Genomic DNA, 18,816 nt, shown 5'->3' on the forward strand with positions numbered 1-18,816 from the left:
AAGATCCCCAAGGCGCAATGGGGAGTTGAGCAAGGTGAGAATCAGCTAGAAGTTGCTTGGGCAATTTTTTTTAAGAGGTGCAGCAACCAACGACGGGACGCGGCACATTACGCGCGCCAGAGACCCACATGTGCCCGTGCGTGCGTGCTGTCCATTAAAGAGAGAGAGGACGGAAATCTACAAATGGATCACAGTGCGCTTTATTGCGGCAATCTCTCAGTTCTGTGCAGCCTCTACCTTTTAACAACAAATTGAAAAGACCCGATCTCGGGGTCCATCATCTCCTGATCAACATCGCCACCTCATGTCGCGACGTACATATCGGGGGGTATTATGCTTTCCCAAACAACCAACTTATGCCAGGCCGAACACCGTACAAGACCAGACGCCTGTCCCAAAGCCGTGAACACATGACCCTCACTCATCCGAGCCTACTCCTTTCCAGTAAATGCGTGAGACGCATAGTCTGTGGCGGTCTGGCGTGCTGAGTCTGCGTCCGCAAATAGTGCTTGGACTTCAAAAGAGTCGGCTAGCATGCCGTCTGCGACGCTCATCCAGAGCAGGTTTCCACTTCGCTTCGCCTGCGTCGAGGCTGCCCTTGCACTCTTGAGCGCCTGCTCGCCAACCACGTTGTCAAACAGTCTAAATCGCATAATACTGAGAGCGATCGCCAAACAGTGCGTGTTGCCCGTCACCTTCGAACCGTTCAACGAGTTCGTAATACTCGTTTTGATCTGGTGCATCGACGGAGGGGGCAAAGTACTGGCTGTCGCTTGGACGAGATTGAAAGCGGTTCGGATATCTGGATCTTGGTGATCGGTGCACATCGGCCGCAACTGCTCCAACAGATCGGTGGATGTCAGCTCGTCGCGATACGACGAGTCTTGGAGAATCCAAATACGATTCAGAGCGGCAAGAATGCAGAGCTCCAGCTTGGCAGGCTTTCTGCCACCTGGCCCTCCGCGGCCTGCGTGAATGCTCAGCCTCTCGTCTTCAAACAAGATAAGCGCCGTTTCGAGGTCGCCGGTGCCTTGATGATACACTCCAGAAAGATAGAGTGAGAACACGCTGAATATCTCGTTCACAGCGGGCGTAATGGCCTGCTGCAGCTGCGCCACGCACTGTTCGACTTTCGACCATTGGCTGTGGGTTGCAAAGTACAATCCCGTCAGCGTTTGAAGGTAACAGAATATCTCGGTTCTCCACTTAGCCTGCTCCATGGCTTCTCGTAGCGATGCCGCAGGGACGCTGGGGGCAATCTCCTTGTTCCCTTGAGAAAGTTAGTGGCTATTCCCATGAGCAAACAACTCATACTTACACTTCGCCAGTACATCAAAACCTTCTTTCCAAAACTCATGGCTTCTCTTCGGATCCGAGCCAGGCCGATACATGCCGGCCAAACCGCTGAAAGTATACCTATATCTTGTTAGCTAGATTGCTTCGGGAGAGCACCAATCACACGTGAACATACGTTAAGACAACGATCTCGAGTCTGTTCAGGAAAGTCATTACGATGTAATCATGTTGGCCGTTCGAGGACCCAGCCCGGAGAATCGCGGAGGTGTCAGCGCTTAGAGTCGCGGAAGTAGCGTTGTGTTTTTTTATGGGGATCAATATCTCCGGGTTCAAGTCGGTCCAGGTCTGAGACCCCAGGTTCGCATCCAGCTTCGCTTGCAGTGATCGCAATTTGTGGATTAGTATGTCGGGCGTCTTCTGATGCATACTGCAAGCAAGATCGAGTAGGAGTGTCAGGACGTCCAACTGCGGTATTTGTACTGACGGGTCCAATTGGTACTTCGTAGCCTGAGCCAAACAGGTTTGCACACGTTCAATAGTGTCAGTGCGCATGGTTCTCAGAACAGATAAGCCTTCCATAAGAGAAGCAAAGACAACCATGGCGTGATCGCCTCGTTCGCCAGCAAGTGCAGCAACCGCTCGCAAGTTGTCCAAAACTGCGGCATCAGGCGGACTACCCGCATGGACATGGAGTGTGGCCTTCAACAAACGAAAAGCGTAAACCCAGTGAATGTGTTTGAAACTAAGTACTAATTAGCGAGCGGTGCGAGGCTGGTCGGGACATCGCGAAGACTACACACGTCAAACAGTCCGAGATATTCTTGTCGACAGCAATGAAGGCCGCCTTTTGGTTACGCTGAAACAGTACCTTCAGTAGAAGATACTGCATGCAGTATTTGAGGTCCGTGTATCTATGCTCGGGGGTTGTCAGCATGGAATACAGCCTGAGCAGCATCCGAGTCTCACGAACCTTGTCACATATGGTTATGCCCTTACTCAAGGCCGTTTCCGCTTCTTGCAGGTTCTCCGTCTCGTCGCATAAGATAGAAGCATATCTGAGCCTCGCTTTCGCCTCCTGCCTTGGAGACAGTCTGTTGCTCTGGAAGGCGGCCTCGAGACAAGCTAGTCCGGTTGTAATCAGTTTTTGATACTCGCGCAACTGGTCGTCTGAGCCCGATACCGCGACTCTCTGTACACCACGGCGGGCCTTCTCGAAACACTCTTCCGCCACATGTATCAGAATCGTGGTCGTGTCGTACGACCTCGCTTTCGACGACAAGGCCGGAGAGCCCCTAGAAGATATTGCAGGGGAGTTCATCGAAGATATCGCCGGCGACTTCCGAGCTATGCTGGGAGACCGAGCGGGTTGTACAGTTGGCGAGTTGGCGAAGTTGGGTTCGGGACTCGGTTGAACTTGGGGAGGTTCGGTGAAGGTTTGGTTTAGAACCGGTACACTCTGAGTTTGGCCCATGGTCGGTTGAGAAAACTGAGCATACTGAGGTACTGCCGGGAAGACTTGCGGGCTGCGTTGCTGCTGCTGCTGCTGAGATTTGTGCTGCTGTTGCGGTTGGTGCTGCTGCTGCTGCGGTTGAGCAGGAGGCTGAGGGGGAGGCAGCGGCAGTTGCTGGTAGTGTGGTTGGAATTGTGGTTGGTGTTGCAACTGCGTTGTCGGCTGGTATTCGGCGTATACGGGCGCCGTTGGGGTCGGGGTAGACGCAGACGCGAGCGCGGGAGATCGCGAGACATGCGTGTTCTGGGGAAACGAGTGAGGAGGCGCAAACTGAACATTCACCGCACTGTTGTGAACAAACGGTTGTTGCGTCTGGTGATGGTGGGGGTAATGCGGTTGCGGTTGCGGTTGCTGCTGCTGTTGCGGATGTGGGTGCTGCTGCTGCTGTTGCGAAAACGTGCTGCCATAGGCAGGAAATTGGCCATAACCGTTGGCCTGCATATTCATGGGCGTAGGAGCAGGAAGAATAGGGGCAAGTGCCGGTGCCGGCGAGTGATGATAGTTCCCGTGAACGGGTTGCGCCTGCTCGTGGCCGCCATATGGAGCATTCGCGTAGGTTGGGTTCTGACTATTGTCGCTGCCGTTCCCATTGCCGCTACCGTAGGGGTTGTGGTACGGTTGGGGAACTTGCTGCTGGCCGTTGAAGGCCTGCCCCGAAGGCAGTGAGCCCCGGTATGTCATCTTTGGGACGGCATATGGATCGCAGGTTTTGCTACATGGAGTCTCGGTGGTCGCTTTGTTGAACGGAACTTGTTGCGACGCGGTTGCTGTCCAATAGCCGCATCTGCAGGTCACAAGACTCTGTCGGTCGAGAGTTAGGTTGGTTCGTGGCCCTTGTATCTCTTACATAATCACACGTGCACTTGTTGCTGGCCGATGCACGATGCACAGACCGCCTCTCCGTCCTCTCAAGCCACTTGGAATGGAAAGTAACGCGCCGGTGGCTAAACTCCCTATAATACAAGGGACCTTGCTACAGTGTCTTGAAATGACTTCTGATACTGCCTTCTGATTGGCGGCGAGTAAAGTGCCTCGGCTTAACATCAATGTCATGCACCTGGGACCGAATCCCGGGATCGAATCCTAGGACTGAATCCCACCTCGTTTGCAGAGGCGAATACCTGATCGGTGTGCCCAATGCCGATCCACTGCATAGAATCGCGGTAGGATTGCTGGCACCTTTGGTGCTATCCTTAAGATGGATACCTGCCCGTTTGTGTTTGATTCTTAAATCGGAAGCTATCAGGTTCCTCGGGGCTCCACTACCATGACCTGTGGCCCTCTTTCCCTTTTCTCGTGGTAGAACTTTTGATTTCTTGATAAATCTTCGCTTGAGTCCCTTTCCAACACTCCACACAAGTTGTTGAGGAGGTTGCATGACTCCTGTCCTCACTATACTCGGCCTCACATTCTGTGCCCCCCCAGCTACAGCCCCACCATCTTTCTCGATCCCCGAACTTCCCCTGAAGCCAATCTGTCTCATCAACTGTTGCCCTCAGACTACGAAGCATGGACTGGCTTGGACATGCCAAAATCAACTTCACACACGCGCCATCGCCTGTGTCTCTCAAGGAGAAAGATGGTACTCAGACTGATCTACTGAAGGTATGCGAGAAGATCACACCACCATGCCAGATGAACCCTCTCCTCTTCAACGGCCATCTGCAGACAATGTGGACGGTCACGAAGCAGCACGGCCCGCCGGTGTACTATCGCCGAAAGGTGTTCCATGCCGAGGACAAGGCGTTTGAGGGTACCTTTGCTGTCGACTTTGTGACGGAGCCCTTTGAGGATGCAGACAGCAGTCTGCCGCCGCGTACGAAGTATTTCGAGGAGCAGGACTTTGGTAACCTAGCTTCGGACGACGACAGGCCCCAGCTGATCGTTCTTCACGGTCTCTCGGGAGGCTCTCATGAGATCTATCTAAGACATGCCATAGCGCCGTTGGTCGACTCGGGGAAGTGGGAGGTGTGCGTAGTGAATTCGAGAGGCTGCGCGAACAGCAAGTTCACCAGCGGCATCCTATACAACGCCAGGGCGACTTGGGACTTCCGCCAGGTCAGTAAATCAAGCCATCGTCCGGGTTAGTATGACTAGCTGACGATTGATGCAGACGGTTAAGTGGATGAGAAAGAATTTCCCGAACCGGCCGCTGTTCGCCTTGGGTTTCTCGCTCGGCGCCAACATGCTGACCAACGTATGCCCCGTGCCATGTCCGCTGAGAGGATTTGACTAGTTAACTGGTTTGACAGTACTGCGGAGAAGAGGGCGTCAACTGTGAGTTGACGGCCGCTATCGTCTGCTCCAACCCCTTCAACCTTGAGGTCTCAAGCAAGACAATGAGGCGGACGTTCCTCGGCAGAGAGGTCTACCAGAGAGTCATGGGAAGTTAGTCGTCCTCCCTGATCGCAAATTAACACCGTCCCGAGCTCACACTGTTCAACAGGCAGCATGAAGGAACTTATCGCCGGGCACAAGGAGGCTGTGCAGAAGTACACAAACCTGGATCTTGAACGTCTCCAGAAAGTGACGTACCTTTGGGAGTTTGACAGAGAAGTCCAGTAAGTCGCTAGGTTGCGAAACTTGCCCGAGTAGTTCTGACTTCCGTAGATGCATAAGCTGGGGCTACCCTACCGAGAGTGCTTACTACCGCGATGCGTCATCGTCCGATGCGGTATTGGCCATCAAGATTCCATTTTTTGCTCTTCATTCGACTGACGATCCCGTGAGCATATGATAACGAGTGAACTGTAAAAGAAGGGGCTGACACAAGACGCAGATTGCCGTGAACGAGGCAATCCCCTACGAGGAATTTGAGAAGAACCCGTATACTGTCCTGTGCACGACGTCCCTCGGTGGGCACCTCTGCTGGTTCGAGCCCGGCGGCGGGAGATGGCACGCAAAGCCAGTATGTCTCACATTCTTGATTGTGAATGGGCTCTTAGCTGACAGGAACAGGTTGCAAACTTCTTCAACCACATGGCATTCAACGTAGACCACAGCCAACTCCCCCCCAAGACGAACGGAGCCCCGCCCACGAACGGCAAATCGAAATTTCACTTCAACCCAGTGAGGCGTAAGATGGAGATCAAAGCAAGCTCGGAATAGACGTACCCAATTAGATATAGACCTTGTATAGAGCGAATGATGATTTAGATAAAGAGGGAATTGATGCTATTGAGAGTAATTCCGAGACTTTGTCCAGAGCTACAGACAGTAAGAGCTTGAGAACGGCGCAACGAAGAGATACGTCGCCCGGCGGCGCCACGGCCTACTAGTTGCTTGACGGTTCAGCATTAAGCTCTCGCGGAAGGGCAAGATCAGTCATGGTATCTGCTCTGAACGCCACCAAACACTACAAGGGGCTTTTTTAAAGAAAGAAAAAACAAGGTAATAGTATGCCCGCCCACTTCCCAGTCCAGTATGTTTTGATTTTTGGCACTCCGAAACGCCGCCCATGATGCAAACAGATGCAAAGATAAAAGAGGCAGCGCCTCTCCGCTGGTCGGCCCCCTTTACGCGAACGAGACACTCTTCCTCTTCTTGGGCTTGGCGGCCTTGGACCCCGAGATGGCGATCTGGTTGACGTTTTCCTCGTTCTCGGGGCGGCCGTTGGCGGCGCGCTTCCTCTTCTTCCTCAGGGATTCCTTGGTTTCCTCCAGCTTCGACTTCCTCTCCTCCTCCTTCTTCTCGGCCTCTATCCGGCGGGCTTCGCGGATCTCCTCCATTTGTCTCGCCTTCATCATCTTGGACTCAATCTGGCCCTCCTTCTCGGCCTGCACCATTGCGAGGATTGTGTTCATGCTCTCCTGTTCAGTATGTCAGCGGTCGAAGGATTAGGAGAGGAGCGCAATGGGAGGTGAGCCGTACCCTATCGTCGACGAAGACCTTGCCCTTCTTCTTGCCCTTGGGCTTCGTGACACCGACAGGCGTCACCATGTTCAGCTTGGGAATGTCGAGCTCCTCCTCCGTGTAAACCTTCTTCTTGCGCTTCTTCAGCAAGGCTTCGAGGTTCGACTTTCCCTTGGTCTTCAGCGGCTTGGTTCCCTTGGGGGTGTCCCTGGTTTTCCTGACGATGCCGTCAGGCGTGGCGGCTGCGTTCTTGGCGGCATTCTTGCTGTTCTTGATGCCGGAGCCATTGGAAGCGTGCTTGTTCTTTACAGTTCTCGTCTTTGAGGGCGCCATCGTAGATATCGTGTGAGGGTTGCGGGTGTGGGTGAATTGGAACTCGTCGCGACTCGGCGGGATGGGGTGAGTTGGAGGGACCAAGTGCGAAATCTAGAATTTTTTCTGACTGTCGGGGGCGATAAGCTCACCGAGACGGAGGCGATAAGCTCCTGTGGGCCCGCTCCCCGCCATTCGACATCACTGACAGGCGCCTACAGGGGTCTGGTTTCCCAGGCTGGTCGTGAGAAACAAAAATCCCCAATGATACGTTTACAACATATTGCCCAGTCAGCTTGGTTTAATAGATTATAAAACTTCATTATGCCGACTAATTGTGAATGAAATCACAAAGACATCAGACAAACGCACCACTCTAGCTTGCATTGACCTTCGACACGGGCAGAGCTTCAGGGACAAGTTTCAAGGATTGAGGACCGACTCACTTGACCCAATGCGCATTTTTCATGCTGCAACGGCGTAACATCCCTGTCAAAAATTTAGGCGGCTTGCCGTTGCCGCACCCGGAGCTATACAAATCTCTCTCACCCACCTCTTCTTTCATTCAGTGACTAACATCCTCTCCCCAAGGATAGCCGCACAGCGCCAGCAACCCAGCAAGCCGTGTATGAGCCATTGGCTCTCGAGCTTCCTTCCTTCCTTCCTTCCACCACTCTTTGAACCGTACCGTTCGGCTCTTGGCCAATCGTGGGGATGGCGCAACCCGTCAAGAGGTTTCCTGGCCATTTGGCTCAATTCGTGAGGTGCTACTCTGTTTCCGCTGAAAGCATTCCGGTGGCCAAGAAGAAGTACATCCCGACTGAGGGCACATATCCCAAGGGCTTCCAGGCCTCTGGCATCCTCGTGGGAGTGAAGCCAGGAAACAAGACGAAGCCCGATCTCGCCCTACTCAGCTCAGACCGGCCCTGTGCTGCTGCTGCCGTCTTCACAAAGAACAAATTCCAGGCGGCGCCTGTCACCTTCAGCCGGGATCTTTTGAAGAAGAAGGCAAACCGCGGCATTCGCAGTGTCCTCATCAATTCAGGATGCGCCAATGCCGTCACCGGAAAGGGAGGTCTCGAGGATGCTTCTCTCATGGCACACGCTGCCGACCAGGTTGTCGGGAGTGAGAGCGATGCGTCATCCACCATTGTCATGAGCACGGGAGTCATTGGTCAGAGACTTCCAATTGCCAAGATCGTTGACAACGTCCCCGCTGCACGAGAGGCTCTGGGCTCTTCTCACAAGCACTGGCTGGGCTTTGCGACCGCCATCTGTACGACCGATACGTTCCCGAAACTGATGTCCAAGACCTTCACCCTGCCCTCGTCACCGAACGTCGAGTATCGTATTGCTGGCACCACCAAAGGCGCTGGCATGATCCACCCCAACATGGCCACGCTCCTTGGTGTTGTCGCTACCGACGCCCCCATCTCACCTTCGGTTATGCCCTCGGTTCTCAAGCATGCTGTCGACCGATCTTTCAATAGCATCACCATTGATGGAGATACCTCGACCAACGACACTCTTGCTCTGCTCGCCAACGGCGCGGCCGGCGGCAAGGAGATTACATCCGAAGATTCACCTGACTATGCCGCCTTCAAGGACGTTCTTACTGATTTCTCCATCGACCTGGCTAAGCTGATTGTTCGCGATGGCGAGGGCGCCACCAAGTTCGTCACCATCCGCGTTGTCGAGTCTGCCAGCGAGGAGGCTGCGCGGAAGATTGCCAGCACCATTGCCAGGTCGCCTCTCGTCAAGACGGCACTATACGGCAGGGACGCCAACTGGGGTCGCATTCTGTGCGCAACTGGTTACTCGTTGGTGTCCGAGCCCGGCCAGGCTGTCAGCGAGGTCCCGGAGGTCGTCCCTGAGCAGACCAGCGTATCTTTCGTGCCTACGGATGGCACCTCTGAGCTGAAGCTGCTGGTCAACGGCGAGCCTGAGATGGTTGATGAGGCTAGAGCTTCCGAGATTCTGGAGCTCGAGGACCTGGAGATCCTTGTGAGGCTAGGCACTGGTGACAAGGAGGCCACGTACTGGACTTGCGATTACAGCCACGAGTACATTACGATCAATGGTGACTACCGCACGTAAATTGAGCGTTCAAAACCAGGGAGCTTGGGAAAATAGAGTAAGGCTAGAGTGGTGTGGACATTTCCATCTTATATATGCATGGTAGTCGTAAGGTCAAACAAAATAGACTGAAGACAGACTATTAGGAGCCAATCAATGGAGTTGCGTAATTTCGTTCGCATCGAATCTGTTGGTCGATGGTGGTGAAATCGGGATTATCCCCGGAAATCAAGAAATCAGCAACCAGAACCCAATTACCCCAGACCTTAACGCCGCGCCGAGGCATCGGAGTGGGCTGCGGGCACTTCTATTGGAGGCGCTCCCCGCATGAAGCAGGTGAGGCACCAGAGTGGCACCACTCTGCTGTGCTAAGTAGTTCTGGGCGTAAGAGCATTACCGCAGAAGAAAAAAGTTGGTTGACACATTTGGTTAGTGACATGGGAACAGGGCAGCTTTTCTCAAGCTTCTCGTCAAAAAAAGGTTACTGCAGGTGATTCTTGTTGGTATGAACGTAGCAGACCGGAATACCTAGTGAAGAACTCAGTAAAGCGATGTCTACCAGCGATAAATGGGCAGGGCAATGTCTCTGCGGCTGGATCCTGTTCCCAGACGCGGAGGCGGCTACCCCAGGAATCCCCACCTTCGAGGTCCCTGTAGCTCCAGAATGGACCTCGGCTCCGGCTCATCCCATCATCCATCTCCCGTACGATGAGACCAAAGACTCCTCTTTCAAAAGGGAGTAGAGATCCATACCATTGACATTGTCCTCGTCTCCTGCACCTCCAGCCTCTCGAACTAACGTGCAACCCGCCCACCTTTGAGACGACTTGCACTATCCATTTACCTCTGCCCCAGAGTCCCAATATGACGTCCAGAGTCCCAGCTATCGTAAGTCGCCAGTGCGGGGGGGGCTCGCGTCGTTGTGCAAGGCTAAATTCGGTCACCACCAGGTACTGGATCGCCTCAGCGATCGCGCAAAGGAGGCGCTCGATCTCGTTGCCAAGTTCGTCGAGGAGGAGTGCATACCGTAAGAAGTGATTGGACCTTCAACATCCTGCCTCGCGGCTAACAGGCTGCGTACCCAGCGCCGACCCTATTTTGGAAGCCCAGATTGGCCAAGGTGACGAGAGATGGAGCCAGCACCCGGCAATCGTTGAGGACCTCAAGACCAAGGCCAGGAAGCTCGGTCTCTGGAACATGTTCCTGCCCAAGGGCCATTACAAGGAGTCACCGGGCTTCACGAACCTCGAGTATGGCCTCATGGCGGAATGGCTCGGCAAGTCGAGAGTAGCCTCCGAAGCTTTCAACTGCGCAGCGCCCGATACCGGCAACATGGAGGTTCTCGCCAAGTACGGAAACGACGAGCAGAAGAACAAGTGGCTCAAGCCTTTGATGGAGGGCCAGATCCGCTCTGCCTTCCTGATGACGGAGCCTGACGTCGCCTCTTCGGACGCGACCAACATCCAGCTCAGCATACGGAAGGAGGGCAAGGAATACGTTCTCAACGGCTCGGTATGTGTCAGTTCCTTCCTGCAATCGAGGCCTCTTTGCTAACAGCAGCAGAAATGGTGGTCCAGTGGCGCTGGCGACCCCCGGTGCTCGATTTATATCGTCATGGGCAAGAGTGACCCCAACAACAAGGACCCTTACAGACAACAATCCGTGATTCTTGTTCCCGCGGGCACTAAGGGTATTACAATCCACCGCATGCTGCAAGTTTACGGCTACGACGACGCGCCCCACGGCCACGGCCACATCACCTTCAAGGACGTCCGTGTACCTGCCAGCAACCTCGTCCTCGGCGAAGGCCGCGGCTTTGAGATTATCCAGGGCAGACTCGGTCCCGGCCGCATTCACCACGCCATGCGGACCATTGGAGCGGTAAGCGCAAACTTGGCATGTCTTTAAGGGTGATTGGCAACATTCTAACGTACATCTTCCCAGGCCGAGCGCGCCCTCGAATGGATGCTGATGCGCATCAACGACCCCACCAAGACGCCCTTCGGCAAGCAGCTGCGGGAGCACGGCGTTATTCTCGAATGGGTGGCCAAGTCCCGTATTGAGATTGACGCCGCTCGTCTTGTCGTTCTCAACGCCGCTATCCGGATGGACGACCTCGGCCCCAAGAAGGCCCTTAAGGAGATCGCCGAGGCCAAGGTTCTCGTCCCGCAGACGGCCCTGACGGTCATCGACCGCGCTATCCAGTCCTTTGGCGCTGCCGGTGTTTGCCAGGACACGCCGCTCGCGAGCATGTGGGCCAACATTCGGACGCTGCGGCTCGCCGATGGCCCCGATGAGGTGCATCTGCAGCAGCTCGGCAGGAACGAGAACAAGAGGGGCAAGGAAGTTACGGATAAGATCCAGTGGCAGAAGCAAAAGACGGAGCAGCTGATGGCCCAGTACAAGACCAAGACAACGCAGCCGGGGGCCAACATTAACCGGTCCAGGTTGTGAGTTGCGTCAGCGGTTGTCTTCTGTAGTTGAATAAAATCGTGTGTACAATATCAGTCAGAAATGTCGCTGCGAGTTGTCATCGGGGAATGTACGCCAGAATGAAATGAGATACTTCAACGGTTGGCCTGCCGCCTCCATTCCATCTGACTCACACTTGGGGCCATTGTCTGGCCATGTGCAATGCGAGCCGGGAACTCGGCAGCATTCCGGATGGAAACCGGGAGAGAGGCAGAGACAGACCCTGGATAGGTAGTCAAGGTCAGGGGCCAGCGTGGTGATGGTAACATTGGAGATGGCCTCCCGTAAGACTCAGAGCAATCTATGCCCGGCAGCATTGACTGGTCTCGGTACGACCACAGATGCGACCTCTCCCCAGTGATCGACCATCTGCGGTCCCGGGCCAGAGAGAGATGGAGAGGGCCAAAGCCACTCCACAGGCCGGACCAGAGCACAACATTCTGACGAACACCTGCCTGCGGCTAAGATGCATGGCAGGGAACGATAGGTAGCAACATAAGGTCTGGGACGCCGGTTGCCCAGGAGGTCCGCTAAGACAGAGAGCTAGAAGGACAAGGGGGGAACCTGACATGACAGCACATCCCCCATCACACGGACGACGACGCCTAGCCAGGACTGACAAGGCCCGTTGTTTGTCTTCCGGCAGGGCAGGCCCCACATTCCCACCAACGAACTTCCCTCCTCACCACCCCTGAACCCCTGCGCCGTTTCGGTTAGCCCGTTGCCCAGTCAACAACCCAGAAAATTCGTTTACCTCGACACCCAGCAACCTACTCCACCACTTCAGGCCTAAGCACTCAAGCAGACAGCCTAGAAGGTCCCCAAAAGGAGCAAAGTGTGTGCATCTTTTTCACGGTAATCACGAACGTCATAAACACTCCACGGCAAACCCTGTGCACTGAACGTGTGTCTCTTTCAAGTACAAAGGTCTTTCCTTTCTTCTTCTGCATTGGCCTTGACCCTTCCCTAACTACAGCCACCCACATCAATCCCATTCATCCATCCTTCTTCCATCTTACACACTTTGCGCCAACTTCACATCCTACGACTACAAAATCGCATCCTCAGCACTGCTCAACATTGCACATTTGCCTATTCACAGCAAATAAACACCAGCACCTCTACCACAACTCAACCCGCACATCATCAGCAGATAAAGATGTCTCCCAACGTTCTCGCTGACAAGGACGTCAACGCTCCCGTCGTGGTCAACGACTCACAGGCCTCCAAGGACGTTAAGAGCATGGAGTACCACCGCCAGGTCCTGCAGAACAAGATGGCCCAAGAGAAGTACGACCACAAGCTACAGACTCGTGACGCCCAGAGCAAAGCCCTAAACTTCGATGTCCTCGATAGGTCCAAGACGTATATCTCGCCTTCTGACGACATTATGAGCCCTTGTACTGCCAAGCTCAGCGCCCTGCGCAACAAGCAGGTCGGAAAGTATGTCAAGCCTCACTCTGTTGCAGCCATCCTGTAACCCACAGCTAACCTTCCTTCCTCCCATCCAGGGTCAAGCCCAAGTCCCTCTTCGCCCAGACTTCTGCCAAGAAGCTCGGAGGCGGTGACGCCCTCTTCGGCGACCGGACAACTACCCCTACCAAGGACAGCAACATCTTCTAGGCAAGAGAGCCGCATCTTTTTCTGACCAAACAAACAAAACGATAAGAAAAGCTTTCACGATATTGGGATGGGCTCGCGGGCTGTTTTACTGGTTTTGCTTCTCTTCTCTTCAACTGGGAGATATTGAAATTACGCCTCCACCTTAGATGACCTCTTGGTCTCTTGATTTGGGGGAGGCGGGATAGGGTTCATCGGCGTTTAACGGGTAGACCACTGTCTTACTCCAGGATAAGGGAGTTGCTGTACACCATGACATGACACGAAATGATATCAGGCTTTTCCTTTTTTTCCTTTCTTTTGTTCCCCTTCTACCACTTTTTTCGCTACTAGGATTCTAGGAGGGGCTATATCCATCGGCTGCCACCGCATCATCGGCCGGCCTGAGCAGGAAATACAAATCCTCGTTACCGTTGATCTTCGCCCGTCTTCCATGTTCCTCGTCTTCCTTCCTTCGTTCGTTTTATGCCTTCCACGCGCTCACAATGTAGACGACGTCCTCATCCGCCACCATGTGCCCGAGTCCCACCCTCTGCGGGATATGTCTGGCGCTCGCACCCCAAACGAGCGCGTACTTGAAGGTGTCTTTAAGCGTCCTGTGGATGCGGTCGCAGACGTCCTCGATTGTGCTGTTGCTCCGCACGATGAGGGCCTCGCTAAAGTCAGGGTCGTTACCCTTGCGCTTCGTGTAGATGCGGATGAGCTTGAGCTCCTCCCAACAGCGATCGACGACGTCCTGTATGCCGAGGTCGAGCTCGCAACTCATGACGACTGTCTGTGGCTCGCGCGCGAGCTTGTCGAGGAAGTCGAGCGAGACGCTGTCGATCTTGTTGTACACGTATAGACACTTGATATACTTACGGTGGTCCTTCATGATGACGTCGATGAGGTCGTCCACCGTCGCGTTCTCGTCGCGTACGAGCACCTCACAGTTGAGGATCTTGTAGTCGCGCAGGATGTTGAAGACCATCTTCTCGTCCATGGCCTTGGGCGGGTTCTGAAACGTGATCTTCATGCCGCCGGCCTTTTTCGCCTTGAGGTAGATGTTTCTGCGGCGCGCGTCAGACATGGGGGGGATTGGTCTCTGAATCGCCGGACGGACGGCAACTCACGGTGGGTCTCTGTTGAGGCGGATGCCGACAGCCTCCAACTCGGCCTCGAGCAGAGCTCGCTGCTCCGCCTTCTTGGTGGCATCCAGTACCATTAGGATCAAGTCGCTCGTCTTGGCCGCCGAAATGACCTGCCTTCCTCTTCCCTTGCCTTCGGAAGCGCCCTCGATGATACCGGGCAGATCGAGCAGCTGAATCTCGGCGCCGCCGTATTCCAGGACGCCCGGAATGGCTGTGAGAGTTGTGAAAGCGTACGAGGCCACCTCGGATTTCGTCCGCGTCACCTTGGATAGGAACGTCGATTTACCGACTGAGGGGAAGCCGACTAGGGCTATCCTGGCATCACCACTCTTACTGACATCGAACCCTGCTCCGCCACCCCCTCCAGCTCCTGGACCGGGTTCGAGAAGCTGTGCTCTCAGACGCGCAAGTTTACTATCATGTGTGAGTGTGCGGCTTTATGGGTCTGGAAGATGAATAAACATACCCCTTGAGGAGACCCAAATGATACTCTGTAAAAGGGGGCTATTAACGGTTATTGGTCGGATACTGTGAGTTATAACACAACGTACCGGTCGCCTTGTTCTCTAGAAAATGTTAGCAAAATTACATCTTACAGAATCTCGCCGCTTGGGTCATCGTCCTAGCCGTAGCTGGCAAATGTCCATGAGGGCTTATTCAAGCAGCCTTTCGGCCCCGTCATCATCCAATACGTCTGGAATAGCCTCACAGGACGAGGAAAAATAACTTGGTGATACAAGAGAATGCGCCTTACTCTGAGTCTTTCTCATCTCCTCCTCAATCCTAGTCGCGAACCGTCAGTTTTCGTGATCTCGGTTGGGGGAGGCGGTACGTACTCCTTGATCTTCTCCGTAATGTTCACCATCTTGGCGGCTTCTGAGTTCAGAGTCTCGCGACCCTGAAAATCCTCTAAAATCAAAGACTGGGCAACGATGGGAAAAAAAAAGACAGAGTCACTGCTTGGTCGTTGAACGCTTCACGGGTTCATCATGGTGGGGCACCCGAGTTCCTCCAAGGCGTGCGCGGGAAGACTGGACGGTGGCAGAATTTACCGCGGGGCTGCTGTGTCAAGCTGCAGGGGTCCCGCACTCACCGCCCTTGACCGTCGGCCGGGCTTGCGCCACAGCTTCTATCGCGATAACAATTTTCAAGCCTCGCCGTTGTTGGACCAGGGTTGCCGTCTCCAACGCCATTGCCTTGCTGAACAACATCCACTCTTCCCAGCTACGTCCGCAATCACCACATCGTCGTCTTTTTTTTCCTCACGTTCTACGCACAATTGCAATCGCAATCATGTCGGACGAGATCGCAGAAGCTCGAGCCGAGGGCGTCGAGGGTGGAGAGCCGCAGGAGGAGACGGCGCTGGTCACCACCGGTAACAATGAGGTCGCCGCACCGGCGGAGCGTAAGGTGAAGAAGATCATCCGCAAGAAGAAGAGGCCGGCGCGCCCGCAGGTCGACCCATCCTTCATCACTTCCGAGCCGCCGCCGCAGACGGGCACGATCTTCAACATCTGGTACAACAAGTGGTCAGGCGGCGATCGCGAGGACAAGTACCTATCCAAGACGCACGCCAAGGGGCGCTGCAACGTCGCAAAGGACAGCGGCTATACGAGGGCCGACAAGGTCACGGGCAGCTACTTCTGCCTCTTCTTCGCCCGCGGCATATGCCCCAAGGGCCAGGACTGCGAATACCTCCACCGCCTGCCGGGCATCCACGACATCTTCAACCCCAATGTCGACTGCTTCGGCCGCGACAAGCACTCCGACTACAGAGATGACATGGGCGGTGTCGGCAGTTTCATGAGGCAGAACCGCACCATCTACGTCGGAAGGATACACGTCACGGATGACATTGAGGAGATTGTGGCGCGTCACTTTGCGGAATGGGGCCAGATCGAGCGAAGTAAGTTCTACAAGTCTATTCATGCCGAGTTTCGGAACAGGTACTAATATTTCGTCTAGTTCGCGTGCTCAACACCCGCGGCGTTGCTTTCATTACATATTCCAACGAGGCGAACGCCCAATTCGCGAAGGAGGCCATGGCGCATCAATCTCTGGACCACGAGGAGATTCTCAACGTGCGGTGGGCCACTGCCGACCCGAACCCCATGGCGCAGGCGCGCGAGGCGAGGCGAATCGAGGAGCAGGCCGCCGAGGCCGTCCGGAGGGCCCTCCCTGCAGAGTTCGTTGCCGAGATCGAGGGCAAAGACCCAGAGGCGAGGAAGAGGAGGAAGATCGAGAGCAGCTACGGGCTCGAGGGCTACGAGGCGCCGGACGAGGTGCACTTTGCGCGGGGCGCGAACGCCGTGAACCCCGTTGGTAGGGAGGGCCACGTGGTAGAGTACCAGCAACCGCCCATGTTGGAGAACGGCGACCAGCAGCAGTACATGGCGTTGCCGGCTCCACAGGAGCAGTCGGTCGTGTCTGGTGGCATCTTCTCCAGCAGTACTCTGGCGGCCTTGAACGCCTCCAAGGTTGCTGTAGCATCGAAACCGAAGGCTGCCGTATCTTCGGGGCCGTTAGTCGCATACGGCAGTGACGACGACGACGATTGAGTCGGTAGCGGGCGATTAGTTTGTATGATAATAGAGAAAAGCGAGCATGATACCCATTAAGAATGGAAACATCGAGGGGACTGAATAATTGGGTCAGCTGTTGAATATCCGTGAATACAGGACCTCGTGTCTGCCGATCCAGAGATCCATAACGGGCATGGTCTGCCCGGCCCTCTCAATGGGCGTGTCCCACTCCCTGTCGATGGCTGCCGTGATGAGTTGCTGGACCTGGGTGCTCGCGAGCACTTTTTGCGCTTGATACGGTCCGAACATGCTGGCTCTCACGGCCGCTGAGATGAGTGCCTTTACGTGCCCCATCATAAAGATGTAGGCCGTCTGCCGCAAGCTGAGCCCCACCAGGTTTGAGATGGCGCCAAAGAGGGGAGCCAAGTGAGCAAACACCAACGGCGGCTCGGCCGAGTCGTCCGCGGTCGAAGAGGCTCGCGACGAGGTGGCGGCCTTCAGCGTCGCCACATACGGCTGCAAGGTCGCGACGACGTGGGCCGGGAGGGACGTCGCGAAGGAGCGCTCCCAGATGGAGAGGAGGGCACGGCCTTGGGCTATCGAGGCGCGGCGGCCGACGGTGCAGATGATGGCCGCATCGAGGTGGTCGTCCAGTTCGGCGAGAGCGTTTGGGTCGCGGTGCGCCGCGAGGACGAATGGCAGGGTCGTCGAGGCGTAGGCCGAAATGGACTCAGGGAGGAAGACGTTAAAGGACGAGCGGCCCCTGGTGTGCGCCAGATACGATTCGAGACCGCTGCTGAAGGCGAACGATCCCAGAGGCAGGGCCGAGTCTGACAGTAACAGAAGGTAGTGATTCGATAGAGTCAGCGACACTATAGGGTGTTAGTGTGAGTGGACTCCGAGACATTTACAGGAGGACGTCGCACATGAAGGCTTCGGAGGGCCTCGATACGGCAGCGATTCGCAAGACCCTAGGGTTCCCCCTTTGAGACTCTTCAGCTTCTCCCTAGCAGCCTCGAGGCGTGCCTCTAACTCCAAGACCTCTTTCTCGGCGTCATCAACGGATCCGTCCCAGGCATTTGAGTCCATCGGAAGACCTGAGAGAATTTGACGCCGTGTTGCAGTTGATAAGGTTCCGATAGCGGGAGACGGACCCTGCAGAATCGGAGGGAGTGGCCGTTCAGTGGGCTGCATCGAGCCTACGGCGGGAGCTGGGGGGGGTGCTCTTTACCGTGACGTACCCACCAAGAATGGGCGCGCTGGGAAGCTGCTGGGATGTTGTTCGGCGTCTGTTCGTCCCACTAGCCCATGCCATCTTGCTCCCCTCGGCGATTGATGTAGTAAAAGAGCTGTAGGAGCGGAATCGAACGATTTCACCAATCAAAGCCGAGGAACATCCGGAGTGAGTTTGCATAGCATTTTTATTCACATCCCGCAAACATCCCACAGTATACAAAGACGCATCATAGTCTGTTTGATTTCGTCCACCGAACCGACGTCATCCTCTCCGCCAAAGACCGCGAAGCGACCGCCTCGGCCGGTGATGCCCGCAAGATGAAGTCGTACGACCAGATGAAGAGCGCTGAGGCCAATGAGGCCGCGTGGGAGGCCACCCGGGGCGCCGTCGTCGGCGCCGCTAGATGGGGTGCCGGGGCCGCCGTATTGGGAGCCTTTGCGTGGAAGTTCTCACCACTGTACAAGGGCCTCACCATCCAGTTCAAGATGTAATTGTGTCGCGTGACACCCCTCATGGTCCCGAAGAAGATGCGCTGACAGCGGCACAGCTACATGCAAATGTCCGCCATGGTGCTGGGAAGCATGCTTGAGGCGGACAGCAGACTGCGGGAGTACGAGGCCAAGGTCAGGATACAGAAGCGCATCCTTAGGGACAGGGCCAAATGGGAGAGGTTTGAGCAGGAGTTTATCGAAAACCCGACGAATGAGGAGAAGAAATGAAGGGCCGCGACCTGTACGGCTAACGCCAACAAATGGACGAGACTGGAATTCTCACAAAAGTTGACCTGAA

The 18,816-nt window shown here is 55.2% G+C and overlaps 10 protein-coding genes across 10 annotated transcripts; 6 read left to right on the forward strand and 4 right to left on the reverse strand.

The window, feature by feature from the left end:
* Positions 1-54: 54 nt before the first annotated feature.
* Positions 55-3,703, reverse strand: LY79DRAFT_535972 (cohesin loading factor). The gene is made up of 5 exons (XM_060556554.1): positions 2,267-3,703; positions 2,097-2,212; positions 1,472-2,038; positions 1,319-1,416; positions 55-1,270 (listed from the first exon to the last, which is right to left on the reverse strand). The coding sequence occupies exons 1-5, from the start codon at positions 3,485-3,487 to the stop codon at positions 432-434; spliced, it is 2,841 nt and encodes a 946-aa protein (XP_060420330.1). The 5' UTR covers positions 3,488-3,703; the 3' UTR covers positions 55-431.
* Positions 3,704-3,825: 122 nt separating this feature from the next.
* Positions 3,826-5,974, forward strand: LY79DRAFT_535974 (Alpha/Beta hydrolase protein). Its single transcript, XM_060556555.1, has 7 exons — positions 3,826-4,864; positions 4,920-5,003; positions 5,059-5,194; positions 5,253-5,367; positions 5,417-5,531; positions 5,586-5,714; positions 5,765-5,974. The coding sequence occupies exons 1-7, from the start codon at positions 4,316-4,318 to the stop codon at positions 5,912-5,914; spliced, it is 1,278 nt and encodes a 425-aa protein (XP_060420331.1). The 5' UTR covers positions 3,826-4,315; the 3' UTR covers positions 5,915-5,974.
* Positions 5,975-6,321: 347 nt separating this feature from the next.
* On the reverse strand, positions 6,322-6,991 carry LY79DRAFT_665362 (uncharacterized protein; the record flags this gene model as incomplete). The annotated part of the gene is made up of 2 exons (XM_060563055.1): positions 6,322-6,615; positions 6,677-6,991. 2 exons carry the CDS (start codon positions 6,989-6,991, stop codon positions 6,322-6,324), a joined length of 609 nt encoding a protein of 202 aa, XP_060420332.1.
* A 693-nt stretch (positions 6,992-7,684) lies between these two features.
* Positions 7,685-9,067, forward strand: LY79DRAFT_504645 (ArgJ family protein; the record flags this gene model as incomplete). Its single annotated transcript, XM_060553528.1, has 1 exon — positions 7,685-9,067. The coding sequence occupies one exon, from the start codon at positions 7,685-7,687 to the stop codon at positions 9,065-9,067; it is 1,383 nt and encodes a 460-aa protein (XP_060420333.1).
* Positions 9,068-9,469: 402 nt separating this feature from the next.
* On the forward strand, positions 9,470-11,660 carry LY79DRAFT_150289 (acyl-CoA dehydrogenase domain-containing protein). Its single transcript, XM_060551042.1, has 5 exons — positions 9,470-9,934; positions 9,997-10,073; positions 10,132-10,558; positions 10,610-10,927; positions 10,991-11,660. Exons 1-5 carry the CDS (start codon positions 9,911-9,913, stop codon positions 11,498-11,500), a joined length of 1,356 nt encoding a protein of 451 aa, XP_060420334.1. The 5' UTR covers positions 9,470-9,910; the 3' UTR covers positions 11,501-11,660.
* A 1,017-nt stretch (positions 11,661-12,677) lies between these two features.
* On the forward strand, positions 12,678-13,141 carry LY79DRAFT_665365 (uncharacterized protein; the record flags this gene model as incomplete). The annotated part of the gene is made up of 2 exons (XM_060563056.1): positions 12,678-12,961; positions 13,030-13,141. The coding sequence occupies 2 exons, from the start codon at positions 12,678-12,680 to the stop codon at positions 13,139-13,141; spliced, it is 396 nt and encodes a 131-aa protein (XP_060420335.1).
* A 147-nt stretch (positions 13,142-13,288) lies between these two features.
* LY79DRAFT_683713 (TGS domain-containing protein) lies at positions 13,289-15,133 on the reverse strand (the record flags this gene model as incomplete). The annotated part of the gene is made up of 4 exons (XM_060564615.1): positions 13,289-14,187; positions 14,251-14,682; positions 14,820-14,834; positions 15,105-15,133. The coding sequence occupies 4 exons, from the start codon at positions 15,131-15,133 to the stop codon at positions 13,602-13,604; spliced, it is 1,062 nt and encodes a 353-aa protein (XP_060420336.1). The 3' UTR covers positions 13,289-13,601.
* A 428-nt stretch (positions 15,134-15,561) lies between these two features.
* On the forward strand, positions 15,562-16,826 carry LY79DRAFT_504274 (RNA recognition domain-containing protein; the record flags this gene model as incomplete). Its single annotated transcript, XM_060553498.1, has 2 exons — positions 15,562-16,174; positions 16,234-16,826. The coding sequence occupies 2 exons, from the start codon at positions 15,562-15,564 to the stop codon at positions 16,824-16,826; spliced, it is 1,206 nt and encodes a 401-aa protein (XP_060420337.1).
* A 93-nt stretch (positions 16,827-16,919) lies between these two features.
* Positions 16,920-17,879, reverse strand: LY79DRAFT_665368 (urease; the record flags this gene model as incomplete). The annotated part of the gene is made up of 2 exons (XM_060563057.1): positions 16,920-17,662; positions 17,717-17,879. The coding sequence occupies 2 exons, from the start codon at positions 17,877-17,879 to the stop codon at positions 16,920-16,922; spliced, it is 906 nt and encodes a 301-aa protein (XP_060420338.1).
* Positions 17,880-18,344: 465 nt separating this feature from the next.
* Positions 18,345-18,746, forward strand: LY79DRAFT_665369 (uncharacterized protein; the record flags this gene model as incomplete). The annotated part of the gene is made up of 2 exons (XM_060563058.1): positions 18,345-18,514; positions 18,575-18,746. The coding sequence occupies 2 exons, from the start codon at positions 18,345-18,347 to the stop codon at positions 18,744-18,746; spliced, it is 342 nt and encodes a 113-aa protein (XP_060420339.1).
* Between the last annotated feature and the right edge of the window lie 70 nt (positions 18,747-18,816).

The sequence above is a fragment of the Colletotrichum navitas genome, assembly GCF_030913465.1.
Source record: "Colletotrichum navitas strain CBS 125086 chromosome Unknown LY79scaffold_2, whole genome shotgun sequence".
In the NCBI taxonomy this organism is placed as follows: Eukaryota; Fungi; Ascomycota; class Sordariomycetes; order Glomerellales; family Glomerellaceae; genus Colletotrichum; species Colletotrichum navitas.

Coding starts and splice junctions, on each gene's coding strand:
- LY79DRAFT_535972 (XM_060556554.1), bottom strand. CDS start 3,487: ATGACATACCGGGGCTCACTGCCTTCGGGGCAGGCCTTCAACGGCCAG. Junction 2,213..2,266: donor GCATAACCATATGTGACAAG/GTTCGTGAGACT, acceptor ACAACCCCCGAG/CATAGATACACGGACCTCAA. Junction 1,417..1,471: donor CTCGAGATCGTTGTCTTAAC/GTATGTTCACGT, acceptor AACAAGATATAG/GTATACTTTCAGCGGTTTGG.
- LY79DRAFT_535974 (XM_060556555.1), top strand. CDS start 4,316: ATGGACTGGCTTGGACATGCCAAAATCAACTTCACACACGCGCCATCG. Junction 4,865..4,919: donor CGACTTGGGACTTCCGCCAG/GTCAGTAAATCA, acceptor CGATTGATGCAG/ACGGTTAAGTGGATGAGAAA. Junction 5,715..5,764: donor GGAGATGGCACGCAAAGCCA/GTATGTCTCACA, acceptor TGACAGGAACAG/GTTGCAAACTTCTTCAACCA.
- LY79DRAFT_150289 (XM_060551042.1), top strand. CDS start 9,911: ATGACGTCCAGAGTCCCAGCTATC. Junction 10,559..10,609: donor AATACGTTCTCAACGGCTCG/GTATGTGTCAGT, acceptor TAACAGCAGCAG/AAATGGTGGTCCAGTGGCGC. Junction 10,928..10,990: donor CCATGCGGACCATTGGAGCG/GTAAGCGCAAAC, acceptor ACATCTTCCCAG/GCCGAGCGCGCCCTCGAATG.